Source organism: Cololabis saira, chromosome 17 (assembly GCF_033807715.1).
Source record: "Cololabis saira isolate AMF1-May2022 chromosome 17, fColSai1.1, whole genome shotgun sequence".
In the NCBI taxonomy this organism is placed as follows: Eukaryota; Metazoa; Chordata; class Actinopteri; order Beloniformes; family Belonidae; genus Cololabis; species Cololabis saira.
In genome coordinates this window covers 1,383,320-1,408,335 of record NC_084603.1, presented here as the reverse complement: position 1 = coordinate 1,408,335, position 25,016 = coordinate 1,383,320, and the positions used below count along the sequence as shown (strand labels likewise).

Here is a 25,016-nt window from a genome sequence, read left to right as displayed (position 1 = left end):
TGAAATATTAAATTAATGAGCAGATGTTGGACAGAAGGGTAAATGAAGATTAACACTGTCTAGTTGGATATGAATTAAAATCAGATGAAAAAAGTAAAAAACTGCTGGAAAGTGACAGGAAGATCTTGTTTTTTATTGATAAACTTCTGCACAAACAAGTGAGTGAAAAACATGAAGTTTATGAAGAATAATAGTGAATATTTCATAAAAAGGTGGAGATGGTTCATGTCGACCAGACTGAGATCGTTCTGAAGAATCTTTGTTGGATTATCAGTAATTTACTGAGAAAAGTTGGATAAGTTGCAGACAATATTGCAGTAATTCATAAATGGAAATAGGAAACTAGAACATGAAAAATGTGTAAAATAAGCACAAACAACTTCTCTCATTCAAATTAATCAGAATTTATTTACACAAGTGTGAAGAAGAGTAGAGTAAAACAACACTTCGGATAAATTCTGATGGCCTAATACCCAAAAACAATGACCAAAGTGTAGATTTTTCAAACCTCCGTCTCCACGTTTGCTTGTAAACGGAGAGAAACGGACATTTATTCTTCAGAACGTCACATTATGAGACAGAAACGTCACCAGCGTCATGAGTGACACCTGTGGTTAGAATTAGTTTGTAACCGTCAATATTTTCTTGTGTTTTACCTGTTTTATATTCTAACGTCACACTTAGAAGTAACTCCACTTCTCTGTCACTCCAAACCAAACACTCTGGTTCATCTCTGAAGTAACTGGAAGTTACTCGTGTCATTTGTTGATGTTTTTTTCCAGGATTCTGATTGGCTAGCATGACTTTATCTTCTCGTTACACTGCCCCCTGTAGGTTTGGCTGCTCATAGCACCTTAACAGATATTTATGCAGGTTCCTGGAAATGATGGGATTTTTATAAACGTAGAGGGGGAATTATCTGTTTTCTAGAAATTTTGAGAAAAAAGATGACATTTTGTGAAAAAAGATGAAATTCTGTGAAAAAAGATGAAATGTCGAGAAAAAGGGGGGATAGGTGGCCGAAAAAAAGTCTAAATTTTGAGAATAAAGTTGAGAAAAAGTCGAAATTTTGAGAAGAGTCGAAATTTTGATAAAAAAGTCAAAATTTTGAGAAAAAAGTCGAGAAAAAGTCGAAATTTTGAGAAGTCGAAATTTTGATAAAAAAGTCAAAATTTTGAGAAAAAAGTCAAAATTTTGAGAAAAAAGTCGAGAAAAAGTTGAAATTTTGAGAAAAAAGTCGAAATGTCGGTAAAAAAGTCAAAATGTTGATAAGTAACTCCACTTCTCTGTCACTCCAAACCAAAGACTGGTTCATCTTGGAAGTAACTGGAAGTTACTCGTGTCATTTGTTGATGTTTTTTTCCAGGATTCTGATTGGCTAGCATGACTTTATCTTCTCGTTACACTGCCCCCTGTAGGTTTGGCTGCTCATAGCACCTTAACAGATATTTATGCAGGTTCCTGGAGATGATGGGATTTTTATAAACGTAGAGGGAAATATCAGTTTTTGTAAATACCCGGATATGTGGAAACTTGGCCTTAGATACGTTTACAGTTTTCAGTTTTCTTTTCTAATCATGAATACGACGGAGTTGTGGACGTACAGTAAATACATTAAATACAGTAAATACAGTAAATACAGTAAAAGGAGAGATGTTTGTAAATGTGGACGTGCAGGAGTCAGAGTTGGTTCGGGGTCGTCTACTTCCCTGCAGCCGTCTCGTCAGCCACGTCCATCAGATCATCAAACAGATCTGGAAGAGAGGGATGATCGTCAGGATGGAGAGAAAAGAGAGAACAGGGATGATCATCAGGATGGAGAGAATGAGAGAACGAGAGAACAGGGATCTGATGTGACCGTAAAAGTGTTTTTTAATTAAAACTTCGTACCTCTGTCCGACGGCGTTATGGTCTTTGCTCCGCCTCCCTGGTCGTAGGCTCCGCCTCCTCCCAGAGCTCCGCCTCCTCCCAGAGCTCCGCCTCCTCCCAGAGCTCCGCCCCCAGCCTCTCCTGGCCCCTCCCCTTCAGCGAACAGACCTTCAAACCCGCTTTTCTTCTGCTTCCTGCCGTCGTCGTCATCGTCCTTGTCAAAGATCTTGGAGAAGAATCCTCCGTCGTCCTTGTCGTCCTTCTTGTCGTGTCCAAAAGAGAATATTCCTCCTCCTCCCTCCTTCTCCTTTTCCTTCTCCTTCTTCTTGTCTCCTCCGAACAGCGACATGAATCCTCCTCCTCCGTCGTCCTTGTCCTTGTCCTTGTCCTCGATGCCCAGAGCGTTCTTCACTGCATCCTCCACCATGTCCCCTGCAGCGCAAACACAAACACCTTCAGCCACGGCCACGGTTACGTGATGTTTCTTAATTACGTTTACCGGAAGTTACGTCTACTGAAAGTTACGTCTAACGGAAGTTACGTCTACCGGAAGTTACGTCTACAGGAAGTTACGTCTATCAGAAGTTACGTCTACAGGAAGTTACGTCTATCAGAAGTTACGTCTACAGGAAGTTACGTCTATCAGAAGTTACGTCTAATGGAAGTTACGTCTAACGGAAGTTACGTCTACCAGAAGTTACGTCTAACGGAAGTTACGTCTACTGGAAGTTACGTCTACCGGAAGTTACGTCTACTGGAAGTTACGTCTACAGGAAGTTACGTCTAATGGAAGTTACGTCTAACGGAAATTACGTTTAACGGAAGTTTCGTCTACCGGAAGTTACGTCTAACGGAAGTTACGTCTACAGGAAGTTACGTCTAACGGAAGTTATGTCTAACGGAAGTTACGTCTACAGGAAGTTACGTCTAACGGAAGTTACGTCTAATGGAGGTTACGTCTGCCGGAAATTACGTTTAATGGAAGTTACGTCTACAGGAAGTTACGTCTAACGGAAGTTACGTCTAATGGAGGTTACGTCTGCCGGAAGTTACGTCTACCGGAAATTACGTTTAATGGAAGTTACGTCTAACGGAAGTTACGTCTAATGGAGGTTACGTCTGCCGGAAATTACGTTTAACGGAAGTTTCGTCTACCGGAAATTACGTTTAACGGAAGTTACGTCTACCGGAAGTTACGTCTACCGGAAATTACGTTTAACGGAAGTTACGTCTACCGGAAGTTACGACTACCGGAAATTACGTCTAATGGAAGTTACGTCTACCAGAAGTTACGTCTACAGGAAGTTACGTCTACCGGAAATTACGTCTAATGGAAGTTACGTCTACCAGAAGTTACGTCTACAGGAAGTTACGTCTACCGGAAGTTACGTCTAACGGAAGTTACGTCTAATGGAAGTTACGTCACACAGAAGTTACGTCTACAGGAAATTACGTCTACCAGAAGTTACGTCTAATGGAAGTTTCGTCTAATGGAAGTTACGTCTAATGGAAGTTACGTCTACCAGAAGTTACGTCTACAGGAAATTACGTCTAACAGAAGTTACGTCTAATGGAAGTTACGTCTAATGGAAGTTACGTCTACAGGAAGTTACGTCTACCGGAAGTTACGTCTAATGGAAGTTACATCTAATGTAAGTTACGTCTAACGGAAGTTACGTCTAGCAGAAGTTACGTCTACCGGAAGTTACGTCTACCGGAAGTTACGTCTACCGGAAGTTACGTCTACCGGAAGTTACGTCTACCGGAAGTTACGTCTACCGGAAGTTACGTCACACAGAAGTTACGTCTACAGGAAGTTACGTCTACCGGAAGTTACGTCTAATGGAAGTTACGTCTAATGGAGGTTACGTCTACCGGAAGTTACGTCACACAGAAGTTACGTCTACCGGAAGTTACGTCTACCGGAAGTTACGTCTACCGGAAGTTACGTCACACAGAAGTTACGTCTACCTGAAGTTACGTCTAATGGAAGTTACGTCTAATGGAGGTTACGTCTGCCGGAAATTACGTTTAACGGAAGTTTCGTCTAAGGGAAGTTACGTCTACCGGAAGTTACGTCTACCGGAAGTTACGTCTACCAGAAGTTACAACTACCGGAAGTTACTTCTACCGGAAATTACGTCTGACGGAAGTTACGTCTAATGGAAGTTACGTCTACAGGAAGTTACGTCTAATGGAAGTTACGTCTACAGGAAGTTACGTCTAATGGAAGTTACGTCTACCGGAAGTTACGTCTAATGGAAGTTACGTCTAATGGAAGTTACGTCTACAGGAAGTTACGTCTAATGGAAGTTACGTCTACAGGAAGTTACGTCTAATGGAAGTTAGGTCTACAGGAAGTTACGTCTAGCGGAAGTTACGTCTACTGGAAGTTACGTCTAACGGAAGTTACGTCTAATGGAAGTTACGTCTACCGGAAGTTACGTCTAGCGGAAGTTACGTTTAACGGAAGTTACGTCTACAGGAAGTTACGTCTACCGCAAGTTACGTCTACCGGAAGTTACGTCTACTGGAAGTTACGTCTAACGGAAGTTACGTCTAATGGAAGTTACGTCTACCGGAAGTTACGTCTACCGGAAGTTACGTTTAACGGAAGTTACGTCTAATGGAAGTTACGTCTACCGGAAGTTACGTCTAGCGGAAGTTACGTCTACCGCAAGTTACGTCTACCGGAAGTTACGTCTACTGGAAGTTACGTCTAACAGAAGTTACGTCTACCGGAAGTTACGTCTACCGGAAGTTACGTTTAACGGAAGTTACGTCTAATGGAAGTTACGTCTACAGGAAGTTACGTCTAATGGAAGTTACGTCTACAGGAAGTTGCGTCTACAGGAAGTTACGTCTACCGGAAGTTACGTCTACAGGAAGTTACGTCTAATGGAAGTTACGTCTACAGGAAGTTGCGTCTACAGGAAGTTACGTCTACCGGAAGTTACGTCTACCGGAAGTTATGTCTACCGGAAGTTACGTCTACCGGAAGTTACGTCTAACAGAAGTTACGTCTATCAGAAGTTACGTCTACCGGAAGTTACGTCTAACAGAAGTTACGTCTACCAGAAGTTACGTCTACCAGAAGTTACGTCTATCAGAAGTTACGTCTATCAGAAGTTACGTCTAACGGAAGTTACGTCTACTGGAAGTTACGTCTAATGGATGTTACGTCTAGCAGAAGTTACGTCTACCGGAAGTTACGTCTAACGGAAGTTACGTCTACCGGAAGTTACGTCTAACGGAAGTTACGTCTACCAGAAGTTACGTCTAACGGAAGTTACGTCTACAGGAAGTTACGTCTAATGGAAGTTACGTCTAACGGAAGTTACGTCTAACGGAAGTTAAGTCTACAGGAAGTTACGTCTAACAGAAGTTACGTCTAACAGAAGTTACGTCTACTGGAAGTTACGTCTACCGGAAGTTACGTCTACCAGAAGTTAAGTCTACAGGAAGTTACGTCTAACGGAAGTTACGTCTACCAGAAGTTACGTCTACCGGAAGTTACGTCTACCGGAAATTACGTCTACGGGAAGTTACGACTAATGGAAGTTACGTCTACCAGAAGTTACGTCTAACGGAAGTCACGTCTAACGGAAGTTACGTCTACCAGAAGTTAAGTCTACAGGAAGTTACGTCTAACGGAAGTTACGTCTAACGGAAGTTACGACTAATGGAAGTTACGTCTACCAGAAGTTACGTCTACTGGAAGTTACGTCTACCGGAAGTTACGTCTACCAGAAGTTAAGTCTACAGGAAGTTACGTCTAACGGAAGTTACGTCTACCAGAAGTTACGTCTACCGGAAGTTACGTCTACCGGAACTTACGTCTACTGGAAGTTACGACTAATGGAAGTTACGTCTACCAGAAGTTACGTCTAACGGAAGTTACGTCTAACGGAAGTTACGTCTACCGGAAGTTACGTCTACCGGAAGTTACGTTTACCAGAAGTTACGACTACCGGAAGTTACGTCTACCTGAAGTTACGTCTAATGGAAGTTACGTCTACCGGAAGTTACGTCTAATGGAAGTTACGTCTACCGGAAATTACGTCTACGGGAAGTTACGTCTACGGGAAGTTACGTCTACGGGAAGTTACGTCTAACGGAAGTTACGTCTAACAGAAGTTACGTCTACCGGAAGTTACGTCTAATGGAAGTTACGTCTACCAGAAGTTACGTCTACCGGAAGTTACGTCTAATGGAAGTTACGTCTACCGGAAGTTACGTCTAATGGAAGTTACGTCTACCAGAAGTTACGTCTACCGGAAGTTACGTCTACGGGAAGTTACGTCTAACGGAAGTTACGTCTAACAGAAGTTACGTCTACCGGAAGTTACGTCTACCGGAAATTACGTCTACGGGAAGTTACGTCTAACGGAAGTTACGTCTACCGGAAATTACGTCTACGGGAAGTTACGTTTACCGGAAGTTACGTCTACAGGAAGTTACGTCTACCGGAACCTACGTCACACAGAAGTTACGTCTACCGGAAGTTACGTCTACCAGAAGTTACGACTACCAGAAGTTATGTATACCAGAAGTTACGTCTACCAGAAGTTACGACTACCAGAAGTTATGTATACCAGAAGTTACGTCTAATGGAAGTTACGTCTAACGGAAGTTACGTCTAATGGAAGTTACGTCTAACAGAAGTTACGTCTAATGGAAGTTACGTCTACCGGAGGTTACGTCTACTGGAAGTTACGTCTAACAGAAGTTACGTTTAACGGAAGTTACGTCTAACGGAAGTTACGTTTACCGGAAGTTACGTCTAACGGAAGTTACGTCTACCGGAAGTTACGTCTACTGGAAGTTACGTTTACCAGAAGTTACGACTACCGGAAGTTACGTCTACAGGAAGTTACGTCTACCGGAAGTTACGTCTACCAGAAGTTACGACTACCAGAAGTTACGTCTAACAGAAGTTACGTCTAATGGAAGTTACGTCTACCGGAAGTTACGTCTACCGGAAGTTACGTCTAACAGAAGTTACGTCTAACGGAAGTTACGTCTACCGGAAGTTACGTCTACTGGAAGTTACGTTTACCAGAAGTTACGACTACCGGAAGTTACGTCTACCAGAAGTTACGTCTACCAGAAGTTACGACTACCAGAAGTTACGTCTAACAGAAGTTACGTCTAATGGAAGTTACGTCTAATGGAAGTTACGTCTACCGGAAGTTACGTCTAACGGAAGTTACGTTTACCGGAAGTTACGTCTAACGGAAGTTACGTCTAACAGAAGTTACGTCTAACGGAAGTTACGTCTACCGGAAGTTACGTCTACCGGAAATTACGTCTACCGGAAGTTACGTCTACCGGAAGTTACGTCTAACGGAAGTTACGTCTACAGGAAGTTACGTCTAATGGAAGTTACGTCTAACAGAAGTTACGTCTAACGGAAGTTACGTCTAACGGAAGTTACGTTTACCGGAAGTTACGTTTAACGGAAGTTACGTCTACCAGAAGTTACGTTTAACGGAAGTTACGTCTAACGGAAGTTACGTCTAACGGAAGTTACGTTTAACGGAAGTTACGTCTAACGGAAGTTACGTTTAACGGAAGTTACGTCTAACGGAAGTTACGTCTACCGGAAGTTACGTCTACCGGAAATTACGTCTACGGGAAGTTACGTCTACCGGAAGTTACGTCTACAGGAAGTTACGTCTACCGGAAGTTACGACTACCGGAAGTTACGTCTACCGGAACTTACGTCACACAGAAGTTACGTCTACCGGAAGTTACGACTACCAGAAGTTACGTCTACCAGAAGTTACGACTACCAGAAGTTACGTCTAACAGAAGTTACGTCTAACGGAAGTTACGTCTACCGGAGGTTACGTCTACCGGAAGTTACGTCTAACAGAAGTTACGTTTAACGGAAGTTACGTCTAACGGAAGTTACGTTTACCGGAAGTTACGTCTACCGGAACTTACGTCACACAGAAGTTACGTCTACCGGAAGTTACGTCTACTGGAAGTTACGTCTACCGGAAATTACGTCTACCGGAAGTTACGTCTACCGGAAGTTACGTCTACCAGAAGTTACGTCTACGGGAAGTTACGTCTAACGGAAGTTACGTCTAACGGAAGTTACGTCTACCGGAAGTTACGTCTAACGGAACTTACGTCACACAGAAGTTACGTCTACCGGAAGTTACGTCTACAGGAAGTTACGTCTACCGTAAGTTACGACTACCGGAAATTACGTCTAACGGAAGTTACGTTTAATAGAAGTTTCGTCTAACAGAAGTTACGTCTACCGGAAGTTACGTCTACTGGAAATTACGACTAACAGAAGCTACGTTAACCGGAAGTTACGTCTAACAGAAGTTACGTCTACAGGAAGTTACGTCTACCGGAAATTACGTCTAATGGAAGTTACGTCTACTGGAAGTTACGTCTAATGAAAGTTACGTCTACCGGAAGTTACGTCTAATGGAAATTACGTCTAACGGAAGTTACGTCTACAGGAAGTTACGTCTACCGGAAATTACGTCTACCAGAAGTTACGTCTACCGGAAGTTACGTCTACCGGAAATTACGTCTACCAGAAGTTACGTTTAACGGAAGTTACGTCTAACGGAAGTTACATCTCACGGAAGTTACGTCTACCGGAAGTTACGTCTACCGGAAGTTACGTCTACCGGAAGTTACGTCTAACGGAAGTTACGTCTACCGGAAGTTACGTCTACCGGAAGTTACGTCTACCGGAAGTTACGTCTAATGGAAGTTACGTCTACCGGAAGTTACGTCTACCGGAAGTTACGTCTACCAGAAGTTACGTCTACCGGAAGTTACGTCTACCGGAAGTTACGTCTACCGGAAGTTACGTCTACGGGAAGTTACGTCTAACGGAAGTTACGTCTAACGGAAGTTACGTCTACCGGAAGTTACGTCTACCGGAAGTTACGTCTACCGGAAGTTACGTCTAACGGAAGTTACGTCTAACGGAAGTTACGTCTACCGGAAGTTACGTCTACCGGAAGTTACGTCTAATGGAAGTTACGTCTACCGGAAGTTACGTCTACCGGAAGTTACGTCTACCGGAAGTTACGTCTAACGGAAGTTACGTCTACCGGAAGTTACGTCTACCGGAAGTTACGTCTACCGGAAGTTACGTCTACCGGAAGTTACGTCTACCGGAAGTTACGTCTACCGGAAATTACGTCTACCGGAAGTTACGTCTACCGGAAGTTACGTCTACCGGAAGTTACGTCTACCGGAAATTACGTCTACCGGAAGTTACGTCTACCGGAAATTACGTCTACCGGAAGTTACGTCTACCGGAAGTTACGTCTACCAGAAGTTACGTCTACGGGAAGTTACGTCTAACGGAAGTTACGTCTAACAGAAGTTACGTCTACCGGAAGTTACGTCTACCGGAAGTTACGTCTACGGGAAGTTACGTCTACCGGAAGTTACGTCTACCGTAAGTTACGACTACCGGAAGTTACGTCTACCGGAACTTACATCACACAGAAGTTACGTCTACCGGAAGTTACGTCTACCAGAAGTTACGACTACCAGAAGTTACGTCTAACAGAAGTTACGTCTACCGGAGGTTACGTCTACCGGAAGTTACGTCTAACAGAAGTTACGTTTAACGGAAGTTACGTCTAACGGAAGTTACGTTTACCGGAAGTTACGTCTACCGGAACTTACGTCACACAGAAGTTACGTCTACCGGAAGTTACGTCTACCGGAAGTTACGTCTACCGGAAGTTACGTCTAACGGAAGTTACGTCTAACGGAAGTTACGTCTACCGGAAGTTACGTCTACCGGAAGTTACGTCTAATGGAAGTTACGTCTACCGGAAGTTACGTCTACCGGAAGTTACGTCTACCGGAAGTTACGTCTAACGGAAGTTACGTCTACCGGAAGTTACGTCTACCGGAAGTTACGTCTACCGGAAGTTACGTCTACCGGAAGTTACGTCTACCGGAAGTTACGTCTACCGGAAATTACGTCTACCGGAAGTTACGTCTACCGGAAGTTACGTCTACCGGAAGTTACGTCTACCGGAAGTTACGTCTACCGGAAGTTACGTCTACCGGAAATTACGTCTACCGGAAGTTACGTCTACCGGAAATTACGTCTACCGGAAGTTACGTCTACCGGAAGTTACGTCTACCAGAAGTTACGTCTACGGGAAGTTACGTCTAACGGAAGTTACGTCTAACAGAAGTTACGTCTACCGGAAGTTACGTCTACCGGAAGTTACGTCTACGGGAAGTTACGTCTACCGGAAGTTACGTCTACCGTAAGTTACGACTACCGGAAGTTACGTCTACCGGAACTTACATCACACAGAAGTTACGACTACCAGAAGTTACGTCTAACAGAAGTTACGTCTACCGGAGGTTACGTCTACCGGAAGTTACGTCTAACAGAAGTTACGTTTAACGGAAGTTACGTCTAACGGAAGTTACGTTTACCGGAAGTTACGTCTACCGGAACTTACGTCACACAGAAGTTACGTCTACCGGAAGTTACGTCTACCGGAAGTTACGTCTACCGGAAATTACGTCTACCGGAAGTTACGTCTACCGGAAGTTACATCTACCAGAAGTTACGTTTACTGGAAGTTACGTCTAACAGAAGTTACGTCTACGGGAAGTTACGTCTAACGGAAGTTACGTCTAACGGAAGTTACGTCTACCGGAAGTTACGTCTACCGGAAGTTACGTCTACCGGAACTTACGTCACACAGAAGTTACGTCTACCGGAAATTACGTCTACGGGAAGTTACGTATACCGCAAGTTACGTCTACAGGAAGTTACGTCTACCGTAAGTTACGACTACCGGAAATTACGTCTAACGGAAGTTACGTTTAATAGAAGTTTCGTCTAACAGAAGTTACGTCTACCGGAAGTTACGTCTACTGGAAATTACGTCTAACAGAAGCTACGTTAACCGGAAGTTACGTCTAACAGAAGTTACGTCTACAGGAACTTACGTCTACCGGAAATTACGTCTAATGGAAGTTACGTCTACTGGAAGTTACGTCTAATGAAAGTTACGTCTACCGGAAGTTACGTCTAATGGAAATTACGTCTAACGGAAGTTACGTCTAATGGAAATTACGTCTAACGGAAGTTACGTCTACAGGAAGTTACGTCTACCGGAAGTTACGTCTACTGGAAGTTACGTCTAATGGAAGTTACGTCTAATGGAAGTTACGTCTACCGGAAGTTACGTCACACAGAAGTTACGTCTACAGGAAGTTACGTCTACCGGAAGTTACGTCTAACAGAAGTTACGTCACACAGAAGTTACGTCTACAGGAAGTTACGTCTACCGGAAGTTACGTCTACAGGAAGTTACGTTTAATGGAAGTTACGTCTACCGGAAGTTACGTCTACAGGAAGTTACGTCTACCGGAAGTTACGTCTAATGGAAATTACGTCTAACAGAAGTTACGTCTACAGGAAGTTACGTCTAATGGAAGTTACGTCTACAGGAAGTTACGTCTACCAGAAGTTACGTCTAATGGAAGTTACGTCTACAGGAAGTTACGTCTACCAGAAGTTACGTCTAATGGAAATTACGTCTAACAGAAGTTACGTCTACAGGAAGTTACGTCTACAGGAAGTTACGTCTAATGGAAGTTACGTCTAATGGAAGTTACGTCTAATGGAAGTTACGTCTACAGGAAGTTACGTCTACCAGAAGTTACGTCTAATGGAAGTTACGTCTAACGGAAGTTACGTCTAATGGAAGTTACGTCTAATGGAAGTTACGTCTACTGGAAGTTACGTCTACTGGAAGTTACGTCTAATGGAAGTTACGTCTACGGGAAGTTACGTCTAATGGAAGTTACGTCTACCAGAAGTTACTTCTACCGGAAGTTACGTCTACCGGAAGTTACGTCTAATGGAAGTTAATTCTACCAGAAGTCCCGTCTAACGGAAGTTACGTCTAACGGAAGTTACGTCTACCGGAAGTCACGTCTAACGGAAGTTACGTTTAACGGAAGTTACGTCTAACGGAAGTTACGTCTACAGGAAGTTACGACTACCGGAAGTCACGTCTAACGGAAGTTACGTTTAACGGAAGTTACGTCTAACGGAAGTTACGTCTAACGGAAATTACGTCTAACGGAAGTTACGTCTACCGGAAGTTACGTCTAACGGAAGTTACGTCTAATGGAAGTTACGACTACCGGAAGTTACGACTACCGGAAGAAAAACAAACTTAGCCGCTAGATTGATTGTACAGTTATGGTGTTAATCCTGCTGAGCAAACGTGCCTGACGCGCCTCCTACAACGCCCTCGGTCTAACCCTAACCCTAACCCTCGGTCAGCTGCAGGGTCATCAGCCTCAGCGCTCATCGGAGTTTGGCTGGCTTGAAATGATAAATGGTGTTGGATAAAATAATTCAAAACCACACTGAATATGTAAACTGCATGTGCTGATTAACTAAATGTGTCTGTGTATTTAAACTAATGTGCATTCTTCTGACTTTTCACTGAAAAAAACCATTTTGTGTACCAGGCACGAGATAAGGGGGGCCCCCAGCAATAAACTTTGGGCCATCTCTCCCCCTTTCTCTAAAAGTAATAAACCAGCCTCACCCACACAGAGCAGGCAGATTTAGCAGGACGGTTAAAGGAGCAGGCTGCAGAGAGAGAGAGGCCCACTATTCATTATATCCCAGTCTTTGTGTCTTTCTTTAACTTTTCCAGCTCAATCAACAAACCCGGGGTGATCAGTTCGATCACAACAATGGTAAATAAATGGCTTACACTTATATAGCGCTTTCCAGCTGTTACTACAGCCCCAAAGCGCTTTACACTGCAGACATTCACCCATTCACACATTCACACACCGGTTGTCGGCGGAGCTGCCACACACGGCGCTGGCCTGACAACCGGGAGCAACCGGGGGATTCAGTGTCTTGCCCAAGGACACTTTGGTGGACACAGGAGGAACTAGGGTTCGAACCACTGACCTTCAGGTTCATGGAGGAACTAGGGCTTGAACCACATGGCCTAACGCTCTACCAACTGGTCCACCTCCCCCAGAAACCTTACAGCTTTAACCCCGGACCAGCTCCGGGTGCCGGTACCAGGGACGTCTCCCTGCCCCCCCCCCTGCAGCTGACCCGTCCTACTGCTGAGACCCCCAGATCTGATCCCTTCTCCTCAGCCACAAACGTCCTTTCTCCGGTTCCTCAGCAAGGGCCTCCCCAGGCCTCCCACTCTGCCTCCCAGGCCCCCAGAAGTGAACGAAGTGAATACTGCTGTAAATACTGTAAATACTGTAAATACTGTAAATACTGCTGTAAATACTGTAAATACTGTAAATACTGCTGTAAATACTGTAAATACTGTAAATACTGTAAATACTGCTGTAAATACTGTAAATACTGCTGTAAATACTGTAAATACTGTAAATACTGTAAATACTGCTGTAAATACTGTAAATACTGTAAATACTGCTGTAAATACTGTAAATACTGTAAATACTGCTGTAAATACTGTAAATACTATAAATACTGCTGTAAATACTGTAAATACTATAAATACTGCTGTAAATACTGTAAATACTTCCACACTGTGAATGCTGCAATCACCCATGTACATACTGTAACTCTAATCTGTTGTAAATCATATAATCACATCTCATCTGTTCATAATATTTATATTCACCAATTCATATCTGAGCCTGCACCTTATAACAACAGTTATTTATTAATATGCACTGTGTACATACATATTTATATATATATATATATATATATATATATATATATATATATATATATATATATATATATATATATATATATATATATATATATATATATAAATACAGGAGTGTCTCAGAAAATTAGAATATTGTGATTTTCTGTAATGCAATTAAAAAAACTAAAATGTCATCCATTCTGGATTCATTACAAATCAACTGAAATATTGCAAGCCTTTTATTATTTTAATATTGCTGATTATGGCTTACAGTTTAAGATTAAGATTCCCAGAATATTCTAATTTTTTGAGATAGGATATTTGAGTTTTCTTAAGCTGTAAACCATGATCAGCAATATTAAAATAATAAAAGGCTTGCAATATTTCAGTTGATTTGTAATGAATCCAGAATGGATGACATTTTTTGTTTTTGTAATTGCATTACAGAAAATCACAATATTCTAATTTTCTGAAACAGTCTTGTATGTGTATATATGTGTACAGTATATGCTGTACGTTGTGTTTATTTCACTGCATAAGCACTTCTGGTTGGATTAACTGCATTCCCTGGACTTTGACATGTGCAATGATAATAAAGTTGAGTATAATCTAATCTAAAATGGTGGGCGTGGTCTCATACCCGGCTGGTGGAGACGCCAGAGACCAGCAGGTCCTAAAGCCTGTTCTATACGCCCCCGGGTCAGGTGACCCCCCCCTGGGTCACCTGACCCGGGGAAGATCACCTGACCCTGGCGGGGGTCGGTTCCCACCCATGTGGTCGTACTCACCCACTTTGTCCCCCACCATCCGGGCCAGCTTGTCCATTTCTGTGTCTGTGTTTCCTCTGCAGGTTCAGGTGAGATTCAGGTTCAGGTGAGACTGGAGACGTCGACGCCCCTCAGGTGAGCCAGGTGAGGAATGGGGCGTGTCCCCGGACCGGTCCGACCTGTTCCACCTGATCCCAGGCTGCGACTTCAAGATAAACTTTATTCAAATACTCAGTTGTTGACAGAAGCTGATTTTCTAGTAAAATGAATCACTGCTGTTGTTGCTGCCCTGAGTTCTGACTGCAGGTGAGTGGGAGGAGCGTGCGTGCGTGCGTGCGTGCGTGCGTGCGTGCGTGCGTGCGTGCGTGCGTGCGTGCGTGCGTGCGTGCGTGCGTGCGTGCGTGTGTGTGACTCCTAAACACTCCTCAGATAAATCCAGGTGAGTCCTGCACATTTACGCTCGTTAAAACCTGATCAAACCTGATAAAACCTGATAAAAACCGATAAAACATGATCAAACGTGATCAAACCTGATAAAACAAAACCTGATTAAACGTGATAAAACCTACAGAAATGATTATACATTTTCTGAAAAAAAGAAACACAGTTACAGATTTAGTTAATTTTAGTCAAAAGTTTAGTTAAAAAATAGAAAATAGTGTGTTTAACATAGTGATTGTTTAAGGTCACATGTGGAGTTCCGCAGGGGTCGCTGCTCGGCCCACTGATCTTTAATCAGGGACCCCAGACCTGCGATGTAAAAGAAAGCTGATCGTTGATTAAAATGCTGAGATATTTGTAACAGGTCAGAAGGTCAATATCACACCGTTGGAATGACAGAATCCTGGGAGGAGACGATACTTCCTGCTGCTGGAGAGTATCATCAGTTTTATCATCAGTTTTAGTTTCCACAAGGTTAAAAGCTACTCACTTCTTAGTATAGTTTATAGTTTTATTTGAAAGCCCAGTAGCTGCAGCAAAACGGCAGCTATTCTTCCTGGGGTCCGACACAGAATATACAATACAAGACAAAAATTAAAAGCAAACCTAAAGAGGTAGTAAAGAAAAAGAAACGAAACATAGAAAAAGAAAAAAGTAAAAAAAAAAGGAAATTCTACTACAAAATATATTCTAGATTTCTGTCAAATAAGACCAGTGCTCCTTTTGACACTCACATTAAGGTGACAGTCATTCCGTTAAACATTTAGATATAATGCATTTATAATACAAAATCATACCTTCTTTAAAAAGCATCAACCAATTCAAACAATGTAGAGTCATCGACAATGAGTTTAAGTTATAATCACTTATACTTGAACCCATGACCATTTTTAGTAAACAGCCATTTAATAATAATTAAATACGTTTTATATGTATTTATTTCAGAGATGTTTCTTTACTAATAATTTGAATTCTTTCATGCTAGTAGTTCCATTCATACACAGCTCTGTACGTCACCCTTCTCTGACTATAGTTTATCTTTGTTTTTGGCAGCGTCTCGTGCTGTAGCTGTGATTTTCTGAACTGTAACATAGTTTTCTGTGATTTTCTGAACTGTAACATAGTTTTCTGTGTAGAACCTGCAGGGTTTTGGATATGGATACATTTCTTATAAATATTAATAACGAATAAAGTAATCTTTCCCTTACCATTAACCAGCTGAGATTTATATGCATTTTAAATGCACTTGTTCTGAAATCACAACCAATGCGACTAGTTATTTACAGTATTAATTAATGATGATCGTTACCACCGATATCCTCTCCGATCCGATTGAGTAACATTCATGCTGGTATCAGTGATACTGATTAGATACTGATACTTCTGCAAAAACACCTGATGTGCTGGTAAATCTATTTTAGATAGTTAAAGTATAAAAGACATCAGTCACTTTTTTAGCTATTTATTTAAAGTCAGAAGCATAATTATATATATATATATATATATATATATGTATATATATATATATATATATATATATATATATATATATATATATATATATATATATATATATATATATATAGGCAAGGCAAGGCAAATTTATTTATATAGCACAATTCAACACAAGGTAATTCAAAGTGCTTTACATTGACATTAAAAGCGGCAAAACATAATTAGACAGTAAATAATTCGACATAATTAGACAGCAAATAACAAATAAGATTGAATAAGATGATAATAATAGGTAACACTTTACAATAAGGGTCCCTTAATTAACGTTAGTTAATGCATTATTAAGCATTAATTAACAGTTTAATAATAGTTAAATAACCATTATTATGTATTATGTGTTTATTTGGAGTGAATATGCATTAAGTAACATTAAATAAACACCATTAGTAAATGATTACTAGGGACATTATTAACGTTTTACTTATGTATTAACTAATGTATTACTTAATACTAAGTAATGCATTCATAAGGATAAATAATTACATCATGTAACGTTTATTAATGCTTACTAATGTATTAATTAACTCTGAGCAGTAGGCATTAATTAACTGTTTATTAATGCATTAACTAATATGCTAATTAATGTTAAGTAATACATAATAATGGTTATTTAACTATTATTACACTGTTAATTAATGCTTAATAATGCATTAACTAACTGTTTATTAATGCATTAACTAATATGCTAATTAATGTTAAGTAATACATAATAATGGTTATTTAAATATTATTAAACTGTTAATTAATGCTTAATAATGCATTAACTAACTGTTTATTAATGCATTAACTAATATGCTAATTAATGTTAAGTAATACATAATAATGGTTATTTAACTATTATTAAACTGTTAATTAATGCTTAATAATGCATTAACTAACTGTTTATTAATGCATTAACTAATATGCTAATTAATGTTAAGTAATACATAATAATGGTTATTTAACTATTATTAAACTGTTAATTAATGCTTAATAATGCATTAACTAACGTTAATTAAGGGACCCTTATTGTAAAGTGTTACCAAATAATAAAAGCCCAATCTGTTAAAAATAAGGGCAGTAGAGTACAGCAGGTAAGTTTAATTTAAGAGTACGCTTGAGTAAACAGTAATGTTTTTATCCTGATTTAAAGGATCTACAGTTGCAGCAGACCTCAGGTCTACAGGAAGTTTGTTCCACCGGTGAGGAGCAGAATAACTGAACGCTGATGAACCTTGCTTGGTTCTGGTTCTGGAACCACAACAAACCAGATCCAGATGAACCTCAGGGGTCTGGGAGCTTCATAGGAACTAACAGATCCAGATGAACCTCAGGGGTCTGGGAGCTTCATAGGAACTAACAGATCCAGCATGTATTTTGGTCCAAGACCATTCAGGTCTTTGTAGACCAGCAGTAAGATTTTAAACTCTATCCTTTGACTAACTGGAAGCCAGTGTAGTGATTTCATGACCCGTGTAATGTGGTCCAGTTTCCTAGTGTTTGTAAGGACTCTATATACACATATGTTACATCCTCCCCCCCTGCTGGTCATAAGTGATGTTAACAATCTGTGTGTTTCTTTTCCCCACAGGTGAACTCAGTCAGGCTGATTGGGGGAGGCTTTGTTTGTTATAATTTCTACTTTAATTCTGATGGGTCCAGTTGTCATGTTTTCCGGTTTTGTTTCTGATAGGTTTAGTTGGTTGTTGGCTTGGTTAGGGTAGAGGGAAGAGCCCAGATCTGACGGCCCTTTGTGGGTTGGTCTGTGTCTCTTTCCCTTCCTTTGTTTCTTTTGCTGGCTCATCATCGTTTGTTAGGAATTGTTTTGTGGTTTGGAGTTCATTTTTGTTTGTTTATGAATAAACTCATTTTTTATATAACGCAACTACTTGACTTTTGGTAATTATGTTCGACCTCTTTATTGAGCCTGTTAGGGGCCGTAACAACATATATATATATATATATATAATATTTATATTATAGAAGCATACTGAGGTATCGGCCTCATTCACGATACAGTCGAGCTGATACAACAACAGAAAAACCAGAGTTTGGAAAAGGTGTTTATTCACTAAAATAAGATGCTAAGTATAATAAAACCAACAAAAGTAAGAATTACTATAAAAATGAAAAGTAGGTTCTACCAGCAGCGTGTCATTTAGACTAAATCTGAATAGTTTAGTTACTTTCCACCGTATTCCTGTTAATGATATAATTACCACAAATGACTGAAGTATTAAAAATATTGATATTTTAGTTTGAGAATCGGTTTCAGATCGATCGATGGATTTTTAGAGCAAACAGATCTGGAATCAGAAGTATTTCAGTACTGATCTGTACATCACTAGTAATAACTTTTTAAAGCTCGGCTAAGCAGCTCCGGTCGGCCCGGCTGAAGGAAACTCAGGAGACAGTTTGACACTTTCATTTTGTTTAATTTTACATTTTCCTGAATTTAATCACTTAACACACGATTGTTTCATTATTGATTAATCTGTAAAATGACGACATCTGTAAAAGGTGGCGAAGCGTCTCCGGAGGTCGGAGGTCACAGGTGGAGGTCAGAGGTCACAGGTGGACGTGTGACGGAGACGACCCGAAACCAGAACCAGAACCAGGACCAGAACCAGGTTCTACCCGAACAGTCCTCCCAGACCGTTCTTCACATCCAGCCCTGAGGAGAGAGAACAACAGTTGAGGCGCCAGACTGACAGGCCGTGGTATACGCTCATTATATCACAGTTGAGGATCATTATATCACAGCTGCTTTTATAAAACTGTTAGCAATAATGTAAACATGAAAGAGGAATACACAATCTATTTTATGTAGATTTTAATTAATCAGAAATACATATTATCCAGTAAAAATATTCCCACTGTGTAAAACAATAGTTCATCTCTCCAGATGTAGCTCCACATGTCGGAGACAGGAACTCCTCCATCCATCCATCGTTAGCTCCTCCCCGCTAACGTTAGCTCCTCCCCGCTAACGTTAACTCCTCCCCGCTAACGTTAGCTCCTCCCCGCTAACATTAGCTCCTCCCCGCTAACGTTAGCTCCTCCCCGGAGATCAACGTTTACCCTCAACATGACTCATTAATTATTATAAATAAACACCAGCTACTTTTTGCTACCTGCTGTAACCGTCATAAATCTGTACCAGTTGGTTGTCATGGAAACATTGTTGCTTCCCTGACGCGGAATTATCTGCTGTGATGAGACTTTAGAATAGAAGCCGTGGTATAAGCTCATTATACCACAGTTAACAACCAATCAGATCATTATACCACAGTTAACAACCAATCAGATCATTATACCACAGTTAACAACCAATCAGATCATTATACCACAGTTAACAACCAATCAGATCATTATACCACAGTTAACAACCAATCAGATCATTATACCACAGTTAACAACCAATCAGATTGCAGGATTCCATCTTTCCGTTTTCTAAAGTTATTTTTACGTCTCAGAGAGAGCAGGGAGTGAGGGATTATGGGTAGTTGATGTTTGCAGTAACACAGGAACCAATAGTGGCTCTTAGCCTCTGATTGGTTGGCCACCCCTGGTCTAGAGGACCTTTGAACGTCGTAACGTTGCTGTAAAGCCAAAGGTTGGACCCACCTCCTCCTCCTCCGCTCTCCTCCTTCTTCCCTCCGACCAATGAGAGGGCGTCGCCGATGCCGAACCCGCCCTTGTCCTCCTCCTTCTTCCCTCCGACCAATGAGAGGGCGTCGCCGATGCCGAACCCGCCCTTGTCCTCCTCCTTCTTCCCTCCGACCAATGAGAGGGCGTCTCCGAGGCCGAACCCGCCCTCTCCGGAGCCCTCGGCTCCGCCCTTCTCCGCCTCCTTCTTGTCGTCTCCACCCAGAGCTTTCTTCAGGGTGTCCTCCACCATCTCACCTGCAGGATAACACAAATATAGATATACATGCTTTTTTATCAGTGCCACGGCAGCGCCAAGTGGCACTGCTCCTCCATAGCTCTGCAATAGCTATGGAGGAGCAGTGCCTCTTAGCGCAGGCAGAGGCACTATTGTTATTGTGTGCGTTTCATCTTATTATTCATTTTCCGGACAAACTTCGGCGCGTAACTAGTCCCGCAGCTTTAAGAAAACGCGAAAAGTAAAAACGTAGAAACGTGCGCCTTAAGCAGGAATCGTGTGCTATGACTTTTATTAGCGATTGGCATTCACGTTTTTGCGCAACGTGCAAAAACGTGCGCTTTTAGCGCCATCCGGAATGCATTGGGAGAAGTTTGGGGCCTCACCACTCGCACACCGTTACTCGAAGTGCAAAAACATTTCCAAATTTCCAAACTAATGGGGAGATTTTCCCATGTAAGTGAATGGGGCAGAATGTCACACTGTGGGTGGAAGGAGGTTCGAAAAAAACCAAAATTCACCTTTTTTCTGAGTCACGTATCTTTCTCATACTTGCACGTAAAAATGTCATTCAAACTTCAAAACGGAGGAAAACTTCTCTTCTCTCTCCAAACCTGAAACTGTTTTTTCCTAAGATGTACACTTTTCAAGATATGAGCGCTCAAGCGAGGACTGGAAATCACTTTTTTGTCAAATTTAGAGTGGACCTCTCATTGTTTAGAGTGGGAGGGACAGTAAAAAAATGACCTTAATTTTTATTTGTAACTCGAGCTCACGGCCGAACCGTGAAAGCTAGAAAGATAATTTATGGTCAGAATGTAGACATAGATGTTGGGATTCATAAAATGTGACTTTGACAGGCGGGGTATGCACAACATTTAAACGGGGGAGGATAAAGCGGCGCCAATTCCTGCCTCGGTCTCCATTCACTGTAATGTAATAAAAAATTTCTTTAAAAAAATCTCACTTTGTTTTCGAACTGCCGTTCCTCAGACATTTTAAGCAATATCTGAATAAAAATAAGATTGTCAGATTGCCTTCCTGAAGTGCAAGGTTCTTGTTGCCCCTAGCAACCTGAGTCAGTACCATGGATCTATTAATAAAATCTGGATGGGAGATCGAAAATGGCTGCCCATTCATTTCAATGGAGTTTGCTCACTCAGCGCATACGCTGAAAAAGTTCCTGACTTCCGGGTTTACTTCCGCCTACACGGGCCCATAGAGCATGCTCAGTTGAGTCACCTCCCATGATGCTCTGGGGCCTCCCATCATGCCCCGGGGCAATGACGCAAGTATTAATATAATATGTATTAATATAATATATTAATTAATGTATATTATTACATGTATAGTATTACATTTATTATTAATGTATTAATATAATTACATAATATATATTAAAATAATATATTAATTCATGTATATTATTACATGTATAGTATTACATATATTATTAATGTATTAATATAATATAATTACATAATATATATTAATATAATATATATTTGGAGTGCACGGACACAAAGAGACTTTTCTTTGACTTTTCTGGCCGTTATAAAACATTTTTGACGGATATAAAGTCCATGACTTAAAAATATAGAATACAAAGATTAGTAATTGCCGGTGATTACAGCTGGAGGTTCCTGTGAACAGTTTTAGAGGACGATCTTTTACTATTGCGGTCTATGGGAAAAAAGCTTTCTGGGCCCCATGGGATTTTTTGTTGCAGTACCGCGGCTGGCCACTGGGAGGAACCGGCGCGCCTTCTGAGTGCGAGACCCGGGGGCTGCTCAGTAAAGACTTCATATACTTTAACCTGGAAAATGGAGAAATCTGACCCCTGACCTTAGCCGATCCCCAGTCCTGCTGGGAGCCGGTTCATGGTATATATATATATATATATATATATATATATATATATATATATATATATATATATATCTGTTAGCGGCCCGGTTAGCGGTTCTGTTAGCGGTCCCGTTAGCGGTCCCGTTAGCGGCCCCATTAGCGGTCCCGTTAGCGATCCAGTCCCGTTAGCGGTCCCGTTAGCGGTCCCGTTAGTGGTCCTATTAGCGGTTCCGTTAGCGGTCCCGTTAGCGGTCCCGTTAGCAGTCCCGTTAGCGGTCCCATTAGTGGTCCCGTTAGCGGTCCCGTTAGCGATCCGGTCCCATTAGCGGTTCCGTTAGCGGTCCCGTTAGCGGTCCCGTTAGCGGTCCCGTTAGCGATCCTGTTAGCGGTTCTGTTAGCGGTTCCGTTAGCTGTTCTTTTAGCGGTTCCGTTAGTGGTCCCGTTAGCGGTCTCGTTAGCGGTTCTGTTAGCGGTCCCGTTAGCTGTTCTGTTAGCGGTTCAGTTAGCCTATTACCTATTTTCTGCAATAACTTTTGAATGGTTTGACATAGGAAATGTCATCAAAATCGCAATCATCCGGCAGTAGTCCCGTGGCACTTCAAAATTTCCAGAAATTTTCTAGTTATTGTTATCATTATTACCATCGTGATGAAGTCATTTTGGTTCCTTAACTTTAAAGTGTGACATTTGATTCCCGAACCGAATCAGGGGGTTCCATGGTGACATTAAAGGAACTTGAACAGATTTATTTATTTAATTAATTATTTATTTATTTATTGGTTCAGGCCCGTAAATGATACCGGGTGACTAACGGGGCGTGGCACCGGTACTTTTCCCTGCAGGTTCTGACTGGGTCCTCCCTCTCCGTCGCCATGGCAACGAACAAAGAGGTGGTTAAAGGTCGTTAACCGGGGCGGGGACCGGGGCGACGCCCTGCAGCCCGGCTGGACCTGAACCAGCAGAACCACAGGAATGTGCTGCAGCTCAACCCTCCTGGTTCTTCTGGTTCTGGTTCTGGTTCTGGTTCTGGTAAAAAAAAAGAGACTTCTGAACTGCATAGAAAATGTATTTATTTTATATGAAAAAACTAAATGTTTTGATTTAAAGTTTAAAGTAGCCTCCTGTGCTCCATATGTAACATCAGCCCAGATGTAGAATATAGATACAAGTGAAGGTCGGAACATTAGAATATGGTGTAAAAGTTAATTTATTTCAATAATTCAACTAGAATATGGTGTAAAAGTTAATTTATTTCAATAATTCAACTAGAATATGGTGTAAAAGTTCATTTATTTCAGTAATTCAACTTAAAAGGTGAAACTAATACAAGACTGTCTCAGAAAATTAGAATATTGTGATTTTCTGTAATGCAATTACAAAAACAAAAATGTCATCCATTCTGGATTCATTACAAATCAACTGAAATATTGCAAGCCTTTTATTATTTTAATATTGCTGATCATGGTTTACAGTTTAAGAAAACTCAAATATCCTATCTCAAAAAATTAGAATATTCTGGGAATCTTAATCTTAAACTGTAAACCATGATCAGCAATATTAAAATAATAAAAGGTTTGCAATATTTCAGTTGTTTGTAATGAATCCAGAATGTATGACATTTTTTTTTTTTAAATTGCATTACAGAAAATAAAGAACTTTATCACAATATTCTAATTTTCTGAGACAGTCTTGTATATTACATAGTGTCATTACATGCAAAGAAAGATATTTTAAGGCTTTATTTGTTATAATTTTGAATTGTTTATTGATTTCATAAAATATTAATAAATAATAAAATCATTCAAACAATTTGAGATTTTTTATTTGGGGTTTTCATAAACTGTGAGCCATAATCATCAAAATTATAACAAATAAAGTCTTGAAATATCTCACTTTGCATGTAGTGGGAAATAATATATCTGTTTGACCTTTAGTTGAATTTACTACGAATGAAGTTTTGCAATAAATTCTAATGTTCCAACTTTCACTTTTATATTATGACATCAATAAATAACAGAGAAAGAACCAACATGTTGCTTTCTTTAGCCACGCCCCCTTCTGGACTCATCCAATTAAAATCAAACCTGAGTTAATGTTTATGTTTTTCTCTGGTTTCATCAAGTCTCCAGATAAATAAACTGAAAATAAAAACAACAAATCCCACAATGCATTGCTTCCACTTTGCATCTGCGGTTTTGTGAGAGATGGAGATGGAAAACGAGATTATTTTAGCTTCTAAACGGGGACAAAACATACTTCAAATATTAGATTTCCATTTAATTAAAGATTAAAATAAACAACTTTAACTGAGAGAAGTCGATTGGTGTTTTGTTTTTTTAAATTGTGTAATGTGTAATTTTTTTTTAAATAATAATAATTATTATTATTATTATTACATTAATTGAATTTGATTTCTTAGGAAAAAAGGACAGATAAAATAAGCTTCTTTCTGTGTGATTCGTGATTAGACTTTTTAATGTAATAAATATGTAATTTAGTGAAACAGTGCCCTGCTTTATCCAAATATTGTATTTTTAACACATTTGGAACTCCACCAAACACTCGGACTTTAAGTGAAACAGGTCTTTTTATTTTGTATAATTTTATTCTATATTTTTATTTTGCTTTACAAATCTGTGTTTAATATACTATATTTTTAAGGATTTTTTTATATTTATTTTATAATTATAGTTTTTATTAGAACAACAGATAAAGCGTTTTTCTCACATGAACGAGCAGCAGGTTTAACACTTGCAGAATAAAGACTAGTCCCGGGACCTGGACCTGGACCTGGACCAGATCCAGATCCAGACCCGGACCCGGACCCGGAGTTAAAGTTCTGTTCAGACTCACCGACTTTGGCCCCCGCGATCTTGGCGATGCCGTCGTTTCCCAGCGCGTCCGACAGGAAGTTCATGATGAGAATGTTGTGAAGGAGTGAAGGTTCCAACGAGCTGCACCTTTTATATGCAGGTAACACACCTGGTGACGTCACGGAGACCCGTC

General features: G+C 40.6%; 2 protein-coding genes across 2 annotated transcripts; both read right to left on the bottom strand.

Moving 5' to 3' along the window:
- Positions 1–380: 380 nt before the first annotated feature.
- LOC133463400 (uncharacterized) lies at positions 381–14,606 on the bottom strand. Its single transcript, XM_061744927.1, has 3 exons — positions 14,363–14,606; positions 1,891–2,301; positions 381–1,754 (listed from the first exon to the last, which is right to left on the bottom strand). Exons 1-3 carry the CDS (start codon positions 14,397–14,399, stop codon positions 1,702–1,704), a joined length of 501 nt encoding a protein of 166 aa, XP_061600911.1. The 5' UTR covers positions 14,400–14,606; the 3' UTR covers positions 381–1,701.
- Positions 14,607–18,690: 4,084 nt separating this feature from the next.
- On the bottom strand, positions 18,691–25,016 carry LOC133463770 (uncharacterized). Its single transcript, XM_061745483.1, has 3 exons — positions 24,864–25,016; positions 19,904–20,182; positions 18,691–18,950 (listed from the first exon to the last, which is right to left on the bottom strand). Exons 1-3 carry the CDS (start codon positions 24,925–24,927, stop codon positions 18,910–18,912), a joined length of 384 nt encoding a protein of 127 aa, XP_061601467.1. The 5' UTR covers positions 24,928–25,016; the 3' UTR covers positions 18,691–18,909.

Bases quoted from the DNA above. Each gene is read 5' to 3' on its own strand.
- LOC133463400 (XM_061744927.1), bottom strand. From the start codon at position 14,399: ATGGACAAGCTGGCCCGGATGGTGGGGGACAAAGTGG. The intron at 2,302-14,362 runs GTGAGTACGACC...TTTGCGCTGCAG, and splicing joins GATGGTGGGGGACAAAGTGG to GGGACATGGTGGAGGATGCA. The intron at 1,755-1,890 runs GTACGAAGTTTT...CCTCTCTTCCAG, and splicing joins CATAACGCCGTCGGACAGAG to ATCTGTTTGATGATCTGATG.
- LOC133463770 (XM_061745483.1), bottom strand. From the start codon at position 24,927: ATGAACTTCCTGTCGGACGCGCTGGGAAACGACGGCATCGCCAAGATC. The intron at 20,183-24,863 runs GTGAGTCTGAAC...GTTATCCTGCAG, and splicing joins GATCGCGGGGGCCAAAGTCG to GTGAGATGGTGGAGGACACC. The intron at 18,951-19,903 runs GTGGGTCCAACC...CTCTCTCCTCAG, and splicing joins GGAGAGCGGAGGAGGAGGAG to GGCTGGATGTGAAGAACGGT.